This window comes from Acomys russatus, chromosome 5, assembly GCF_903995435.1.
Source record: "Acomys russatus chromosome 5, mAcoRus1.1, whole genome shotgun sequence".
Taxonomy (NCBI): Eukaryota; Metazoa; Chordata; class Mammalia; order Rodentia; family Muridae; genus Acomys; species Acomys russatus.
The window spans coordinates 72,009,918-72,029,597 of NC_067141.1; the positions used below are offsets into that span (position 1 = coordinate 72,009,918).

General features: G+C 42.1%; 1 protein-coding gene across 5 annotated transcripts in view; it reads left to right on the top strand.

Annotated features, from left to right (window-relative positions):
• The window catches only part of Add3 (adducin 3), a 111,365-nt gene extending 103,380 nt beyond the window's left edge, over nucleotides 1–7,985 (top strand). For 4 of the 5 annotated variants that reach the window (XM_051146767.1, XM_051146768.1, XM_051146769.1 and 1 more), the window contains exons 13-15: nucleotides 4,250–4,373; nucleotides 6,070–6,165; nucleotides 6,768–7,985. In XM_051146767.1, coding sequence (XP_051002724.1) covers nucleotides 4,250–4,373; nucleotides 6,070–6,165; nucleotides 6,768–7,060 — 513 coding nt within the window. In that variant the 3' untranslated portion in view covers nucleotides 7,061–7,985. The remainder of the gene's footprint in view (nucleotides 1–4,249; nucleotides 4,374–6,069; nucleotides 6,166–6,767) is intronic. The other variant, XM_051146771.1, reaches the window with a different exon arrangement.
• The last annotated feature ends 11,695 nt before the right edge of the window (nucleotides 7,986–19,680 follow it).

Consider the following 19,680-nt stretch of genomic DNA (forward strand, 5'->3'; position numbering starts at 1 on the left):
TTGCAAGTTTGAGGACAGCGTGGACAGCATGGCATGACACCCATCTTCTTTTAAAATAAATTATTTTTATCTTTTTCTTGGTTTATTAGTTTTAAACTTTGATTCATCTTGTCAGTTACCAAGTATTCAAACTTAAAGAGAAGAGGTACTGCCATTTATAGTATAGGAAGCTATAAATTATGGTTACCAATTTCAGAAATTGGTAAAAGAGGAAAGTTCATCTTAAAGATGAGAACAGTGATAACCCTTTTATGGATGAGCATTTAGTTCAGCCTGTTTATAGTGTGCTTCTAATCCTCCCCTCTCCTCCTAGGAGGTTGTCATTTACTTTTTGTTTGTGTGTTAATAAATCAGCTTTCAGGGTTCATGTTATTGTGTGTTCACTGTTGAGCCAAGTAGGTCTCCCATGCTTACACACTCCTAACCCTGAGTTAGCCATTGCTTTTCTTTTTGCATTGGCATAGTAGAGGTACATTACCATAGTTCTACCTTTTGTTTGAACCTCAGAAGTATACACAAAAGAGATTGCAAACAAATAACCTTAATGAGGTACCTCAAAATAAAATAAACCAGCTCCAAATTTAGCAAGAGAAAAGATCAGAATAGAAACCATACGATGTATAGGCAGCTAGATATATAAAGATTGACAACATTTAAGCCATATTACACAAACGAGAAAGGAGACCCAAATGATAAAATTAGAGCTGAAAAGTAGGATTTTTTTTTGGTTTTTTGTTTGTTTTGTTTTTGTTTTTTGTTTTTGTTTTTGTTTTTGTTTTTCGAGACAGGGTTTCTCTGTGTAGCATTGGCTATCCTGGACTTGCTTTGTAGACCAGGCTGGCCTCGAACTCAGAGATCCACTTGTCTCTGCCTCCTAAGTGCTGGGATTAAAGATGTAGGCCACCACGCCTGGCCAAAAAGCGGGATTTTGAAATTCACAAAATCATTAAGGAGTACTCTGAAAATTTATATTCAATTAAGTTGGAAAATCTAGAAGAAATGATAAATTTCTACAGATACATGGCTTACCAAAATTTGGCCAAGAAGTTTTTGTTTTGTTTTGTTTTGTTTAAAAAAAAAAAAAAAAAAAAAGAGCCGGGAGGTGGTGGTGCACGCCTTTAATCCCAGCACTTGGGAGGCAGAGACAGGTGAATCTCTGTGAGTTCTAGGCCAGCCTGGACTACAAAGCGAGTTCCAGGACAGCCAGAGCTGTTACACAGAGAAACCCTGTCTTGAAAAACAAAAAACAAGAAAAGGAAAGAAAGAAAGTAACTCAACACATCAATGATAACAAGAGACGAGACAGTCTCCCAATAAAGAAACTCTTGGCCTGGATCATGACTGTTGAATTCTGTGAGACCTTTGAGAAGACTTTAAGCTACTAGCTCATGAAAGAGCGAAGGAACACTTTCACTCATTCGGCATAAACAGTAATAGCTGGACTCCAAAGCCAGATAAAGATACAGTGGGGAAAAGGCTGTGGGACAGTTCTCTTGATGGACCCAGACACAGAGATCCTCAGTGAGGTACTTGCAGATTCAAAAGCACACCACACACTGTGATCAAGTCCGTTTCACTCCAGGAGTGCAAGGCTGACTCAACATCTGCACATCAGTAGACACAGCACAAAACAGAACAATGAAAAGGTGTGTGCTTATCTCAGAAGATGACAGAATTCCACATACCTTCATGATAAAAGTTCTGAAGGAGCCAGACATGGTGGGTCATACCTTTAATCCCAGCATTTGGGAGGCAGAGGCACTCCAGTCTACAGAGTAAGTTCTAGGACAGCTACGGCTACACAGAGAAACCTTGTCTCAAAAAACCAAACATCCTGAAGAAATTAGGAATAGACATGTCTTACCTCAGCATAGTGTAGGCAGTGTAGAATAGACCTGTAAACACTAGCATTCTACTAAATGGGGGGACTGAAGCTAGGAACAAGATAAGGGCGTCCATCCTTGAGCATTAAGCAAGACAAGAAATAAAAGGAAATAGGAAAAGAAAAAATTGAATTGTCCTTTTTATGAAAATAGCTATATTACTAAAAGCAATCTGCAGACTCAATGCAGTCCCACCCCCCACATCAAATATACAGTCACATCCTTCACATAAATAGAGGGGGGGGGATCCAGAAACTCAAATGGAAGCACAGAAAACTCCAAATAGGCAAACCAGTCTTTAGGCTACATACACACAAAAATGAGGGAGATAGAGAAAAGGAGGAAAGAATGGTTGCAAGTATTACAAATTATACTTCAGAGCCATAGTAACAGAAAACTGGTACTGCTATAGAACCCTACATGTGCATCAGCGGGACATAGTATAGAACCCAGAGATAAGCCCACACAGCTGTATCCACATGACTTGACAAAGTGCCAAAAACACTTTGCAGAAAAGGCAGGAAAACTGGGTATCCACTTGTAGAGGGCTAAAACTAGATCCCTACTTCTCATCCTACACAGAAATCAGTGCAGAAGCTTTCAAAGACCTTAGTTAGGATTTGGAGTTCTAACACTGCTGTGAAAAACATACTGGGAAACTTGGAAAGATAGCAGCAACTTTATGAGCAGAACTCTAGTAGGTCCAAAATAACGGGAAGTGACAAATGAGAAGTGACTTAAGTTCAAAACTTCTGTGCAGCGGAGGCAGTGAAGAGAAGCCTAGAGAAGGGAGGAGTCTTTGCTAGCTATTCTTCCGACAAGTGATTAATACCAGAATTATAAAGAACTGAAAGAGCACTTAACAGGAAAGTGAGACAGAGGAGAGGACATCCTGTTGGGATTTTAGGTGAGAGAAGTATGGGAGAATGGGGAAATAGAAGGATCCAGAGGGTCCTAGAAACCTACAAGAACATTATGATGGGCAGATCTGGGCCCTGGGATTCTGCTCAAACTATGGCACCAGCCAAGGACAATATGTGCAGTAAACTTCAAACCCCTACCCAGATCTAGCCAATGGACAGGACATTCTCCACAGTTGAGTGGAGAGTGGGGACTGACTTTCACATGAACTATGGTGCCCCATATTTGACCAAGTCCCCTAGATGAGGAGGCCTGGTAGCACTCAGAGGAAGGATAGCAGGCTACCAAGAAGAGACTTGATACCCTATGAGCATATACAGGGGGAGGAGGTTCTCCTCAGTCACAGTCATAGGGGAGGGGAGTAGGGGGAAAGCAGGAGGGAGGAAGGAATGGGAGGCTACAAAGGATGGGATAACAATTGAGACGTAATATGAATAAATTAATAAAATATATATAAAAAATAAAAATTAAGACAAAAAAAACTGAAAAATCTAGGTACCCACACAACAAATAAGCTGATCAGTAGCTGGAACAGAATAACTATATGAAAAAAATATTCAGTATGTTTAATCATCAAATAAAAAATGCAAACAAAACTAAAATACAGAGGACCCCAAATGTCCCAGGTAATCCTGAACAAAGCCGTATACATACAGAAGACCGAAACCAGATCTCTGCCCTCACCTTGTACAAAGATGGATCATAGGCCTTGGAGTAAAATCTGCAACTTTGGAACCTATAGAACTTTTCAAAAATTATAGCTTATTAAAATGACTTTTTGTCAAAACTATTTGAGGTCAGGAAATTTCATACTGTGAGTGCAGTTCCAAAGCTCCTCTGGAACTTTCTCGTCCATGTGGTCATGCTCACTCCCATTATCTTGCTTTGCCCCTTCCTAGACCTCTTCCTCTTTCTGATTTCACAGATGAGAGAGAAACTGGTCATGTTCATCTTTTTGATCTATCATTTTCCTTTAACATGATGATCTCCAATTGAAACCATGTTCCTGAGATAACTGATTTTCTTGTTCTTTGTGGCTGAATAATACTCCTTTGTATATGTGGACATTTTCTTTGTCCACTCATCTGTTTCCATGTACCTTGTTTATATATTGACTTTGACTACTTCAGGTGTGTGTGTCTGTGTGTGCCTGTGTCTGTGACACAGACACACACACACACACACACACATACACTGAGGAGTTGTATACTTGGATCACATGGTAGTTCTGTTTATAATCTGATAAGAGTATTGTAACCGTTAAAGAGCACGTTGCTTTATCATTTCTTACAATTGCTATGAAGTGGGTAATCACAAACATTTATGTTGGTATGTAATTGTATGTGTGTGAGAGTGTGTGTGTGTGTGTGTGTGTAAATAGGTAAGTAGATATGTGTAAAGCACTTGGTAATGAATCTAACTTGTTGGTTCTTTTTCTTTGTAAGACCATGCAATTTGAAGATGATGATCAAGGCCCACCAGCTCCTCCGAATCCGTTCAGTCATCTCACAGAAGGAGAGCTGGAGGAATATACGAAGACAATCGAAAGAAAGCAGCAAGGCCTGGACGGTCAGTTCATCTTTAGGTTAGACCTGGGGTAGAGTGCCTGAGCTGGACGACAGAAGGCAGAGCTTTTGCCTTCTGTTCTAGCTCATCTACTCAAGTCCTTTCCCAGTGCGGGTGAGGCTGAAATGCAGAGAACCACCATCACCCCACCCCCCCGCTAGTTTTGACTTGTTCTTCTCAGAAAGTAATCAGATCATAAAATTTATAGCACCAAGGCCCAGATGAATAAAGAGTTTCCAGAGAAAGAAAATACAGGTCTTGCTTTGAACATTGCATGGAACACAGATTTTTAGTCACAGATTCTCAGGTATATGATTTTAATGCTTTATGATGTCTCAAGGGGACAATATACTCATTTCAAAATCAACATTTAACATAAACTACTAGGATTTTTTTGGTTTTTCGAGACAGGGTTTTACTGTGTCACCTTGGCTGTCTTGGACTCATTTTGCAGACCAAGCTGGCCTCGAATTCACAGTGATCCGCCTGCTTCTGCCTCCCAAATGCTGGGATCAAAGTGTGTGCCGCCGCACCCAGCCAACTGTTAGGAGTGGGAAGTGACTTCCCTGTGTGCATGGTGCTCTGATGCAGTGGAGTTTCTCTGCTGCTGCAAGTCTTTGTAAGTTTATAAGTAGGGTAGTTAAGAACTGACAATGAGCCAAGCATGGGGCACATGCCTGTACTGTGCAGCACCAGAGGCTGAGGCAGGAGCAGTATAAGTTGAAGACTAGCCTAGGCTGAATGGGGAGTCCTTGCCTCAAAAAATAACAAAATTGCTAATGACAAAGCCCTAGGACCTGATCCTTAGCTCCGCTTTGCTCCAGAGTAAGGCCTTAGCAGGGCTACTGGGGCTGGGCTGTGAGCCTCCTGAGGCACAGATGTGTGTGTAAAGACATCTGGGCAAGGGTGGAGGGTGGGTTAGGGTTAGAAGCCTCTGACCCAGTCAGAGCCTCTGTGTTGGCCCATTTACAGTGTCTGTGTTAGATGCCATGGTTTTACCTGATAGCTAGTGGCTAATGAAACCATTTTTATCAGTATATTTGTGCCATCATCACAAAGCAAGTTACCCTACTCAGTAATGTACTTATAGCAAATTGTTCTTAGTGACATATTTAACTTATTTGTTCTAATGTAAGATAGAAACATCTTTTATAAAATGTCCCTATTTAATCTCTTATTTTTGAAAGCCTAATGATGCCAGGTAACAAATTTCATACTCTAGAAATCACTTTTTATGTATGATTTTTAAATTAGCTTCTTTTACATTTTTTAATTAGCTCACTAATACGGCTCTAACAGGAATCACTAACTGGACATTGTTAGGAACCCAGTGGAGCATTCTGCCTTGTTAATGTAGCAGCTCTGGGGAGGTTATGTAACTTGTTTCATCTGACTATGCATATTTTTATTTTCTATACTAGCAAAAACTAAATGCATACATATTCTTTGACTTGGCTGCCAATATCCTAGCTTCTTTTAACTCAGTGTGTAAATTACTGTTCATTGCCAGAAGTTTTAACACGTTAACCTCCTCAGAATCATAATTACTGACATGTGGGATGGCTGTAAGCATGCTCAGCTCGTAGCTGAAGAACTTGCCATCTCTGTGAGCAGCATTGATGTGTGCATTAACCTCTCTGAAACCGTAAGCTTCCTTGTTTTGTTTGCATGGCTTTTAACTGAACATCTTATTCAACAGACGCCGAGCAGGAGTCACTCTCAGATGACGCTGCATCTGTTTCACAAATTCAGTCTCAAACTCAGTCACCGCAAAATGTCCATGAAAAATTAGAAGGTATTCAATGTAATTTCCCATAGCCTTCACATCGTAAGAGTCTTGTCGTTTGTTCCCATGTAAGAAACTGGACACTTGTTGTCTAAGTTGATCAGAGTTTTACTCAGTTCTCTGCAGAACATTGTACGGTTATGAAATGGGATGCTACTTTTACCCATCATTTACACTGATTTACTTTCACCTGGTTTGAGCCAACTTAAAAATTTTTAAGAATTTGTGGAATTAAAATTGACTTGCCATGTCATTCATCTTCTAATCAATAGCATGAAGTTCCTTACAGTTTTAAAATCAAGTGACCCTCAAAGTAAAGAAAAATATATGTGTTGTCATCCTCATCTATAACGATTTGATTTACAATGAAAAGGCACGCAGTCATCAAGCTACAATTGTTGACTCTCTTACCATCTATGTTCTCTTCCCCTTTGTATCATTTAAGAAAATTAGCTTCATGCTAATAGATCCATAGGTTATTAACATAATAATCTATCCTCATTAAAAGTAAAGCAGTGCCTCAGGACATGGCTAAAATTCTCAGTTTTGCAAACTAAACAAAAATGTTGACTGTGTAAATAATAATCTCCCCAAACTGTCTCCTTTTGTAGAAAACCACGAGCTGTTTTCCAAGAGCTTCACCTCCATGGATGTGCCTGTCATGATTGTGAACGGCAAGGATGACTTGCATGATGTTGAGGATGAGCTTGCTCAGCGAGTCAGTAGGTTAACAACAAGCACGACCATAGAGAACATCGAGATCACCATTAAGTCCCCAGAACGAACTGAAGAGGTCCTGTCACCTGATGGCTCACCTTCAAAGTCACCATCCAAGAAGAAGAAAAAATTTCGCACACCTTCTTTTCTCAAAAAGAACAAAAAAAAGGAGAAAGTTGAGGCCTAAGTAATTTGTATATTACATTGTGACGTTGCACAATTAAATACCATATTTCAGTTGATTGTTAATATACTGTGGTAGATCAGATTGAGGGTTTATAGCAAACTGGATTTTAAAAACTGGAAAGAGGTTTTACTAAAAGAAAAGCATTATGGAAAACTTTCAAATGCATCTCTTTTTATATGTCCAAACATGACTTTGAACAGTTGCTAGTTCTCCTTAGCTGTACCCTCATGGGGTGTTACTATTGATCACCAACAGGTGCCCGCCTGTTATTTCAGGCTTTCTCCATCATATCTGTTGGAGAGGAGTTGCCGATGACAAGTGAGAGGCTTCACTTCTCAGCGGCAGCTTCCCTGGCTGCCAGACTATAATTCATCATGGTTACTGACTGTATCCTTTGAGTTCCCATTGTTTCAGTGGGCATTAATAGAATGCTTTAAAAGCGTCTATAGGAATATATAACATTAGTATACATTGGCACATCATTTTTGAAAATGTTTTAAGAAAAGATTTGTTTGGAATTTTACTCACAGTATGAAATTATCTCACCTGAAGTACTGTTTGCCAAAAAAAAAAAAAAAGTCATTTTAATAAACTATAATTTTTGAAGAACTTCCTTTTTTATTAGTTTAGAAAGCCCCTTATTTTTCATATAGGGGATTTTGTATACATAACATGAGTTATTTAGTTTAACTCTGGCAAAAACAATTTTTGTATGTTGAAACATTTATATACCTTCAGTATAAGGTGTCGTGTACATTTTAGCCAACCAATTAACAGTAGAGCATGCCTGAGGCTTCTTGGTACTGAGTATAGTTCAAGGGTCCAGGGATGAGGTATCCAAAGGGCATATAAAGGTCTAGAGTCATATTTGAGCCATATAATGTATTTTTCTCTTAGTATTGCTGATGGGTGAAGAGGCTAAAGGGCGAGAAGCAGCTGCGGGGCCAGAGGCGCGATGCATGTCCACAGTGGGGTGTAGAGACTGAGCTATTGAACGTAAGCCCCAAACTTCTAAAACCCTATTTCTCTGTCAAAATCAATGTCTTGGTTGATATTCGAGTTTTAAAGAAGTTAAATCTTGCATTCTTTTAGAGGACGGCACCAGAATAAATCAGCAGGTCTAATCCCACCAGTGAGAAAACTACCACTTCTTGATTTTTGCAAACTTAGAAATTTTTTTTTAACTTCCTTTCTACTGTAAATACAAATTCACACCTAGGTCTTCTCTACTTTCCCAAGTGGTGCCCAGATCACTGTAAACGGATGATCCAAAATACTCAGTGAGTAAAAGCAATCAAAGCATCCCGGAGAGTGAGTGGCATGCAGAGGTCACACTGACCACAGTGTTCTCTGGGCTGGTTCTGTCTGAGTGTGTGATGATGCAAACCTGAAGAAGAGCCTGCAAACATCATTTTAGATCTCACTAAGTACTGGAATTTGTTAATCTCATAGTGGAAACTTTTAGTTGCTGAGCTGTGTATCTGAGGATTGTTTTATGTTCTACATAATTTTGTTGTATTACAATGTATGTAGACACAGTAACCTGTGAACTATCCTTTTCCATAACTTTTAAAGAAAATATATATCTAAATGAATGCAATGTGCATAAATATTTTTTAAACACAACAGTAAACTATTGCACCTTTTGCTAATGCTTCTATTTACTTGCTTGGGCATAATGAATGAGCCAGTGAACTCAGTGTCCTGTGGAGAAATGTGTAAAAGTTATCTGATATTGCTCTTAGATGTTATGCTAATTAATGTTAAATCACAAATAAACAGTATTTTAAGTATATGCATTTGGTATAATGAAGTTTCTGTTCAGAAGTGATTTCTGTGGTTTATACTTTGTGGTCTGCCTAGTTTTATGCAAAACAGTGAAACAATAAGATTTTCTTATGAGTAAGGGGTCTTAATAAGTCCATTTTGTTATTGTTGTTGTTTTGTTTTGTTTTTGTTCTTGTTTTTGTTTTTGTTTTGGAGACAGGGTTTCTCTGTGTAGCCTTGGCTGTCCTGGACTCAACTTGAAGACCAGGCTGGCCTTGAACTCTGCCTGCCTCTGCCTCCCAGAGTGCTGGGATTACAGGAATGCGCCGCCACACCCAGCTTTGATAAATCCATTTTTAATTTAGTTCAAAGTTTATATATATATGGGCTTAGTGTCACACACCTTTAATCCCATTACACAGGAGGCAGAGGCAGATGGATCTCTGTGAGTTCGAGGACAGCCAAGGCTACAATAGTGAAACCTGTCTTAAATTTTTTCACATTTCATCTCTGTATTGTATGCATGTGTGCATGTGTGTATGTATGTGTGTCCAGGGGATGATAAAAGATGTAAGCTGTGTAATAAGCTCCAACATTAAAGTCATACAAGCAAAAAAAGAGCAAAAAGAAGAGAAAGTTCAGCACGTCTCCCTGCTAAGGCTTTAATTTTTCATTCCCCTCTAGCTCTTGTCCAGTTATGTCTGTATTTCCTACATGTTGATAATTGTAACATGCATGTCATTCTTGTCCTTGTTTTGTTTTTTTCTACTTTAAGCAACCCACCCGGAGACATCTGTAATTCCAGCACTTGGGAGTTAGAGGCATGGAGGCTCAGGGATTCAGGCCTCAGCAAGATGAGGCTTTGTCTACAAAGAGAAACTCACCCTCAGAGTTTTCACCCAAGTCCTTCACATGAGTAACTGATTTGGGATTTTTCCAACTTTGCCCTAGAAATTAGGACAGAGGAAGAAAACATGTTAATTGAAGGTTCTGGTTAGCTGAAGCTTTTGCTATAATTACCAATTATAAAAACGAAGAACTTTGCAGAGAAGAATAGATTGATAGTCTTGAGCATAGTGATTTGTTACCTCAGCTTGTAAATAACTCAGTGGTGAAAAACAGGGCGTCAGACCATAAGCTCCCATGAAGCAGTGCAGGCTGATCAGCTGTTCTCAGCTGAGTATAGCTAAGAAAACTGCTGCTTGTGCCTTTTAACATCTCTTTGTAAATGGGCAGAAAACTCTTAAACTCAGGTATTTCACATACATATGCAGATGATCTTGGCCAAACTGGCATTTTAAAAAAGCAGTTTTCAACCAGGCATCCAGGAGGATCTCTGTGAGTTCGAAGCCAACCTAGTCTACAAAGTGAGTCCAGGACAGCCAAAGCTACATAGAGAAAGAAACTGTCTCAAAAAAACAAACAAAAAGAAGGCATTTTTCTTTGTGGCCACTAGGGGGTGTGGCTAACCTAACAATCCAGTTTCCATCCTTGCACTCTACCGTTTTCTTAGACTGCAAATACCATGCTTGTGAGGAACTTGGATGACATTTCTTTTGTTGCTTTTTCTCACGAGAGTGTATGTCGGCTGTGTTATTTTAGCAAGTCCTAGTTCACCAGGACAGGTATGGCCTCAGTGATGGAGGTAGTGGAGAGCACTACCCACAGGCTTCCTGCTTGTGACAATATAGTACTTGCTTCTTTTTTACTAAGGAAGTAGTTGACGGTGGGTGTCCACACACCTGTAATCCCAGCACTTGAGAGACAGAGGCAGGCAGATTGCTGTGAGTTCGAGGCCAGCCTGGTCTACAAAGGGAGTCCAGGACAGCCAAGGCTACAAAGAGAAACCTGTCTCAAAAAACATGGCCTTCTGATTTGAAAGAAATTTTCTTCCCAAAGTCCCCTCAGAATGGAGAAGCTGGTGGGAAGTAGATATGGCAGTTCTCAGATCCTCATACCAACAGAGCAAGATGTCAGAGGCAGCCACAGCCCAGGAGGATCCCTATGTCCTGATGGGGAAGCAGAAGATGTTCAAAGGCAGCTTTAAAAACATGCAGGGGTAGCTTGGTCTAGGCATAAATTACACTTCGAGGTGAAGTAAGATACTAAATGAATGTTGAGATGCTCTTTCTTGGGGAGACATCTAGTGAGCACACTGGAAGTAAGAATGAGTGAGTGGAGAGCTCTCAGTGGATAAACGTAAGCTTGGTTTTTACAAAGGGTTCATTGCTAGAAAATGACTGTAAGGAGGTAACACTGAGGCCATATCTAGTCAAAGGAACTCCTGTAAATTTTTTTCTTTTAATATTTGACTTGGAACTCTAGGTCCTCAACTTTATAAATACAATATTTATAAAATTATATAAAATTTTTAAATATAAAAATATTTATAAAATATTTATTTTAAAACCTTATAAATATAAAAAAGTTTATAAATGTCAGATAGTGTCCTGTGGTCCTTAGAGCCAGATTATCAATTCTTCAGAGAGATTGTTCTTGCCTACATACCACAGAAAGGGACTAAATCAGAATTCAAGCACAGGCCTTGCGCATGGGGTCTCTCACTTTCCTACTGTGATATGGCTCTTTTGGAACCTGGGGGCACATAACTCAGGGTTAGGTAAACACTAATGTTTTCGCAAACTAGTGTTTAGAACTTTGAAGTAGGAATGGGTAACGGGCATGTATTGCAAGACCAAGCCTGACTGTTAAGTATCCGTCACTGTTTTCCTCACATTAAAGTATTAGGGGCTGAGAGGTGCCTCTGAGGTTTGGAGCACCAGAGGCCTGGCCTCCACGGCTCCCATCTCTAACTCTAGGACATCCATCTTCCGACCTCCAAGGTCACCGCCAATATGTGGTGCACAGACATTGATGCAAAACATTCAGACACACAAAAGTAAAATTTTAAAGTCTGATAAAAAAGGAAAGAAGCCTCAAAATGTTTTCAAGCTATTAGATTCTCGTCAAGAAGTGTTTACTCTCTTAACTTAACCGTGGTGCTATTTTCTTTCCACATGGAACTTAAAATGTTTAAATGTCACTTAAGAATTAAATCACAAATGTACATTTTGATATTCTGTATGCCTAACGGGAAAATAGAGATATCTGTCCTGTCCACAATTGTTTTTATGACCTGTAGAATAGGAATTGTTTGACACCAAAGCTGTGCCAAAGGCCATTGAAATACTGAAATAAACCAGCGTCACTCTCTGAGTTTTGTTCTTACACACGGTCAGTTTGTCCTTCTCCAGAGCCAGCCTTGGCCTTGTCTCTGAGGCAAAATATGTTTCCTACTGAACTTCTTGCCTTAAAAGAAGTAGCATTGATTTTGATCTTTGAGTTGGGATATGCACTGAAGAGAGTTGAGTTTCTGAGAAATAAATCTAAGATTTGTTTTTGTTTGGTTGGTTGGTTTTTGGTTTTCAAGACAGTCTCTCTCTGTGTAGCCTTGCCTGTCCTGGGCTTGCTTTGTAGACCAGGCTAGCCTCGAACTCACAGTGATCTGCCTGCCTCTGCCTCCTGAGTGTTGGGATTAAAGGCATGAGCCACTATGCCCAGCTCAGGTTTGTTGTTGTTGGGTGTTTGTTTGGTGTGATTTCAAAATGGCAGCTAAGGATCAGCATGTCATATGAAATGCATCATCAGGACGTATGAACCCTGTTTCTCATTAGGAGCCTCTGCTCCTCAAAAAGCCAGTAAACCCAGCTTGATGTAATCTGTAATTTCAGCGCTCAGAAGATTGAAGGAAAAGGAGCCAAGGATTAAGGCCAGTCTGAGCTATAGCGTGAGAGCCCCCACCTGACATGGGAGAGAACTCTGGGGATGTGGCTCAGTGATAGGGCCTAACCCTAAGATTATGGAAGATGCTGGCTTTATTACGGCCAGAGAGTAGTGGACTGGTGAGCTCTGTAGAGAAGCCGCTTCAGAGTGTTAACTTAATTTCATGGTTCAAACAGTGTGCCTTCAAATTGATAATTTTATTGTGAAGGTGTTTTGGTTTCTTGATTTTGTTTTGTTTGGGGTTTACTGGGATAAGGTCTCACTATTGACCAGATTGAACTAGAACTCTGTCTTTCCATGTTGGTCTCACACTTGTGGCAATCCTCTTGCCTCGGGTTGCCAGGATTATAGTAGTAGGCCACCATGCTCAGCTATAGAAATGTTTTCAAGAGGGAAAAAAATTACTTCCAAAGTAATATGCAAGATACCTTGGTTGGTGGGGATGAAAATGAGGAAGAGGTGTGTTGAGCAGTATTAAGAGATAGCAGGTCTGAACTTCTCTGAGGTAGTCTTGATCTAAATTATCTTTCCTGAGATGTGTTTTTTAGAAAGTAAAGCAAAGCCAGGCAGTGGCACACACCTTTAATCCCAGCACTTGGGAGGCAGAGGCCGGTGGATCGCTGTGAGTTCGAGGCCAGCGTGGTCTACAATGGCGCGAGTCCAGGACAGCCAAGGCTACACAGAGAAACCCTGTCTCAAAAAACAAAACAAAACAAAACAAAAAACAAAAAAAAAGAAAGAAAGAAAGAAAAAGAAAAAAAAAAGAAAGTAAAGCAAAATGATACAAAATTACCATTGAGTTCCTTTTGTGTTGGCATGGTTAATATACCAGTTGAGACTCCAGTGCAGGACACTGATTTCTCTCTTTGGAGATCAGTTGCAGACAGCAACATGGCAAGAAGCCTGTGTCCACTTGCCTCTGTTGATAGTGGGACCCCATCTGGCTTTAACCTGTGCATGTCTGGTGCAGCTGCCTCAGCAGCCTCTGAGTTCCCATGTGCATCAGTCCTGTTGGTTTTGGGGGCATTTTTGTCTTTCTCATCTTTTTTGCTTGTAATTTTGATTTCTGTTTTTCTTAAGAGGGTGGGGGTTGTGCATGTGTATGTATGTGTTTCTTTTTGTTATTGTTGCTTAAGAGAGAGAGAAATGTAAAGTTGGTTTGATAAGTAGGTGGGGGCGGATCCTGAAGAAACTGGAAGAAAAGAAATATGTAATCTGAATGTATTGTGTGGGAAAAAAATTGGTGGGGTGTTCTAGAGACAGGGTTTCTCTGTGTAGCCTTGGCTATCTTGGACTCCTTTCGTAGACCAGACCAGTCTGGCCTTGAATTCACAGCGATCCATCTGCCTCTGCCTCCCTAAGAACTGGGATGCACCGCCACACCCAGCTTTAAAAAAAAATATTTTAAATCAATCAAAAATATAAAAGCGGTTAGCAGCCCAGGCCAGCCCAGGGGCCAGGACCTCACTGGTAGTTGCTGGTCAGGCCACTGCCCTTAGAGGAGGGACACTTTCTTCATAGGTGAATCCAAACAGACCTTGTGCAGAGCAGTCACTGTGGGAAGCACCAAGGCAGGCTCGGGAGGAAGTGCTCTGCTGTCACTGCCCATTCCTGTTGGGTAATGCTGAGGGCTGGATTGCAGTGGCGACTGTGACAGACTTCAGAGAAGATGGCCTCAGTTTTATGAGGGAACATGTAGCCACACCCCACTTGTTGCAGACACAGACAAACACTTCCAGAGTTGTTTACTGGACTAACAAAGTTAAACATTACTTCCTACCTGGTTTCTATTTTGGAAATGTTGGCTTCAATTGTTTCAACGGAAAGAAAGGTCATTTGAGGAAAAGAAACCAAAGAATTTATCCCAAATATAATTTCCTAGTCCACAGGGAGGCCAAGCAGGAATAAGGCTCCCTTTGCACCCGAGTTTCTGTAGTTTGTAGGCTTCTCAAGCTGCTTAGCTCAAAAAATACATTATATGCAGTTTCAGGCCAGCCAGAATTACACGTGAGACCTTATCCCAATATTTTTAATTAAAAAGACATACATTTGTGTATTACCCACATGCACATGTGCATACATATATATATGCATGCACACATGTAAAGTGGTGATGGGGCTTTGTTTAAAATCAAATAAGCATTGAGTTAGGAGTGTGTACACAAAAGTATTTTGGCTCCATCTGACCTTTAGGTTAATATTGAGCAAGAGAGTATATGCACATATACTTGCCAAAGTCAGGCAGATGTGGCTCAGTTAACTGCAGAGCAGAGCAGGCCGGGTGGGGAAATTCTGAGATTGCTCCCATTTACTGAGCAGGTCAGGTGTGAGACAGCTTGCGGTGAAGAAGCCGCTAGAAAGCGCAGGCCAGCAAGTGAGCCTGGAGCCTGGAAGATGGAAGTCAAGCACAGCAGCAACTGTCCGGTAAAGTGGTTTGTTGGGGATGGTCCAGTCCCGGTCCCTGTCTCAGCAAGAGCACAGGAGTGCAGAGAAGCGCTGCAGGATGACAGCAGTCCAGCCGGAGCAAGCCTCAAGAAGAGACCTTCCTCCCCTTTCTGTGGCTAATGGCAGAATCGAGGCAGTGAGCCTAGCAGTTCAAGACAGGAGCTCTGATGGAAGGAGACTGGCCAGTGAGGATCCTTTTACCTCTGAGAAGCCAGAGACCAGGCAGTGCTCAGGGGCAAACTCTGGCCTGGCTGCGTGGGAACTTGACTTTGTGTGAGTACTGCAGAGAGAAGCTAGGTGCCTCCGTTACTCTCTCTCTCTCAGTGAGCTAGGGCTGGAAACCACAGCCCGGTGAGCAGGTAGGTGGCCCTTGCTCAGCCTGGTTGGCTTTGATAATGAGGTACCAGGCAACAGGAGCACTGTTGGATGTTACACCAGCCCCTGCCTAGAGCAAGAGGAAAGACTGAGCAAAGGCCAAGTGCTACCCAGAAGAGCTGTAGAGATGCCCCCGTGTTCTTTCCAAACTAAGGTTGGAGGTCATTTTCCACAGAGCACTAGATACGCAAGACAAGAGCAGCCACCGCTGGGCAGAAGAGGATCTGAGCATGCTCAGAGATGTGCCTGTGAGAGCCTTGGGGCTCCTGCCTTGCCCTTCACAACCTGCCTGTGCCCGCAGCTTCTGCCTCTGAGTCAGAAACCTCTCTGACTTGTGTTGCCACACTCGCCCAAGTAATAACCTCTCATTCGCTCCACGAGGCTGCTGTTAGATGCTACCCTGTAAGAGCAGAGGTGCACCTGAAGTTGTCCACACAGTGGCTTGGCCTGCTGCTTGCAAGTAGGACCCGTATTATACCCACAGGCTTGCACCTTCCCAAGACTTCCGGGTGCCTTCTCTACCCGGCTTCCTTCTCTGCCCGGCCCCACTGGAGGAAGATGTTTCCTTTCACCAAAGTAACTTCTGCTGAACACACACTACAATTCTGTCAGTGGCTAGCACTCCAATAGTGAGCCAAGAGAATCCCAGGTTCAAGTCCAGTCTGGGCTAGGCATAAATAAACTCTAACAAGATAGAAATTCATTGGTATGTATAAACTCTGAGTCTTGCACTGTGTTGTTGTTGTTGTTGTTGTTTTTTTTTTTTTTTGCATGTTCTATATAATAGTTGTAATAATAAAGTAGACACCAAAATAATTAAGAATTTAAAATAAGACTTTTCTTTGCCAAACTCAAATGGTACTTGAGAACCATAGTTGCCAGCTTGTCTTCAAACAGAACCGTTAATTTTGTATCTGTAAGACTGAACTCCAGAAAAGCAGGGACTCAACTGCACTTGGCCAAAATTAGGCTGCCGTTTTATCTCTCATGATTGGCAACACAACTCACCTTGGTTATATGTACATAAAGGCCATTTCCACACACATAATTAAAATAGCATTTTAAAAAAGAAGTCTTATGAACAGGCTCAACAGTGCCTCTGTTTGTTTTCAGTCATGGGGATGCACTGGCGACCAGGGAATGCAGGCAGATTAGTATGGAGAAGGTGCAGAAAGGCAGGCCCACGTCAACCCTGGGCTAGACAGGACGTCTAGAGAACAAACAGCTGCTGTGGCTCCTCCTTCATCGCCCTGCTGTTCTGTCCCTGCTGCTGCTCCTCTTTTGCCGCCGCCTCTTCTTCCTGTTCTGTTTTTGGTGTGTATATCACAGTCTAATGCCTGAGTATAGAATCGGGGTGGGGGAGTCCTAGAATTGGGGCAGGGGCGGGGGCCGGGTGTAGTGGCACACGCCTTTAATCCCCCTGGTCTACCAAGTGAGTCCAGGACAGCCAAGGCTGTATCGAAAAACAAAAACAAAACAAGAATGGGGCGGGGGGTAAAAAATTTTTCCTGCAGTTTGGTACCAAATTTGTCTTGAAATTTAATATGTTACACACATTTGTATTTATAAGAAAAAAAAAACACCATTTATGTCTTTAACAATGGTGCTACCATGCCTTTAATCTCAGCACTTGAGGCAGGTGGATTTCTATGAGTTTGAAGCCAGCCTGGTCTACGTAGTGAGGTCCAGGAGGATAGCCAGGGCTATAGGGAGATCCTTTCTCTAATCTTCCCCCCCCCCCAAAAAAATGGTACTTTCTTGGTGGTAGAATGTGTGACTTAATTCTTGACTCTTTATGCTTCTGAACATTGAACAAAAAACGAATTGAAAGCAAGAAAAATCACACAACAGCACACACCCGTAACCTCAGCACTCAGAGCCTGAGGCTAGAGAACGGCTACAAGCTGGGGACCAGGATGATCCACAGGGTACCAAATAGGGCTCCATGGCAACATACTGTGTCAAAAAAAAAAAAAAAAAAAAAAAAGTTGGTGACGGGGGACTTTGAAAATCAAAAATTGTTCTAATTGAAAGACATTGCTAACTGGGCATGCGCACACCTGTAATCCCAGCACTCAGGCAAAGGCAGGCAGATCGCTGTTTGAGGGCAGCCTGGTCAACAAAGCGAGTCCAGGACAGCCAGGGCTACACAGAGAAACCCTGTCTCAAAAAAACAAAAAACATTGTTGTAAGACATCAGCTCAGTGCCAAGTGGTACACTTCACAGTGCGGAACAGCTGCCATCTTGTAATTAAGGAGACAATTTATATCATGTGTTTGCGTGTGCATGAACATTCCAGAAGCAGAGGGTGGCAATCACTCAGGGTGTCCACTAAGAAGGGGAGTAAGCTGTGAGGAGGGAGGAGAAGGCCTCACACCCTATCCCTTGTTCTTACTGTGTTTCCTATCTACCACCTATGTCGAAAGTTCCTTCTTAACTGGCGCACGTCTTTAATCCCAGCACTTGGGAGGCAGAGGCTGTGAGTTTAAGGCCAGCCTGGTCTACAGAGTGAGTCCAGGGCCGCCAAGATAACATAGAAACCCTGTCTCAAACAAACAAACAAACAAACAAACAAAAAGTTCCATCTTTATGACTGGATTTTATAATGACTGGAGTCCCTGAAAACTATTAGAAACCGCTTCACGATGGAAGCACGTTGCCATTTCAAAGATGCTTAGGGTGATCTGAGTAGGTAGACAGTCTCAAGGTATCAGCCATCCGACCACGGTGCTGTGTATCCAGAGGCCACATGTCAAGCGGCCGGCCTCATTCAGACAGTGACCTGTCAGATATCCTTGTCCCTGGCTTCCTGTGAGCCTGGAGCTGAGCTCCACCTTCAACTAAGTTTTCTGATACAGTTAACCCACATCCACCCACCCACATGTATTCATGATCCTCCTGCCTCCACCTCTTGTTTACAGGGTTACCCTAGCACAACTGGCTGACCCACAGTTTATGACATCAGTCGTTTTTCAAATCTTCCCCCAGTTTTGCATCCTGTTATGCTTTTACCTACATGCAGTTCCAAAACCCTTTCTGTAAAGCAGTGCGTGCCTATTGCTAGGCAATAAATCACTCCAAAATGTAGATGCTTAAAACAAAAACAAAAACCACACATTTACTTTTACGTCTGTTTCCCTGAGGCTGAAAGAGGAACCTTGCTTGGAGGTTGGAAAGAAGCTGCAGTTAGGATGTCAGGCAGAGCCATCTGAGGACCTGACCATGCTTGAGCACCAGTGGTGTTAGCTGAGGGTGGACATTAGATGTCTCCATGTGGGCTTTGCCTAGTCTTCCCTGTCTGCTGTTCTTCTGACAAGGTTGTCCCCAAAATAACCGAGAAGCAAAGTGGAATCTGCAGTGTGTGGACAGGCGTCATGTGCCTTCACCACAACTATGTGTTTTAGTCAACAAAAAATGAGCCGTTAGCTGAGTGGTGGACGCCTGTAATCCCAGCAGTCAGGAGGCTAGCCTGGGCTACCGTAACAAGACCTTCAGCTGGCTGTGGCAGTGCATGCCTGTAGTCCCCGTTATCCAAGAGACACAGGTAGGAGGAAGAGTTGAGCCTGTAAGCTGGAAACCAGCCTAGTCAAAAGAGCAGGGATCCCACCTCGAAATGGGGGAGAACAGAAAAAGGAAAGAAAGATAAACAAGCCACCTTGTTCTGCCCCCCCCCAGGCACATTAGGTTTTACCTTTGGGGAGAGGAGTGTCAAAGGATTAATTAGGGTCTGTCTTCGTCACTCTTCTATTGCTGTGAAGAGGCACCATGACCAAGGCAATGCTTATGAAAGAAAGCATTTAATTGGGGACTGGCTTACATTTCGGGGCTTTAGTCTATTATCACCATGGTGGAGAGCCTGGCAACATGCAGGCAAGGGCTGGAGAGTTACTGAGGACTACATCCTGGTCTGTAGGCAGAGAGAGCTTGGCATGAGCCTTTGAAATTTAAGCCCACCCTCAATTACACACTTTCTCCAACAAGGTCACGCCTCCTAACCCTTTTAATCCTTTCAAATAGAGCCACTCTGTCTTGACTAAACATTCAAATATATAAGCCTTTGGGGGGCATTCTCATTCGGACTACCATGGGGTCCTATTTTAAATCCAGTTAGTTAAATAAGATGACGACAGAGGAGAGGGACGGCCAGTCTAGGCAGGAGCAGTTGCCGAGTCAGGCGTGTTTTCTGCTGTGCATTTGATACACATTGTGAGGCTTGTTTCATTGAATGAAGAAAGTGGAACGTTCGAGA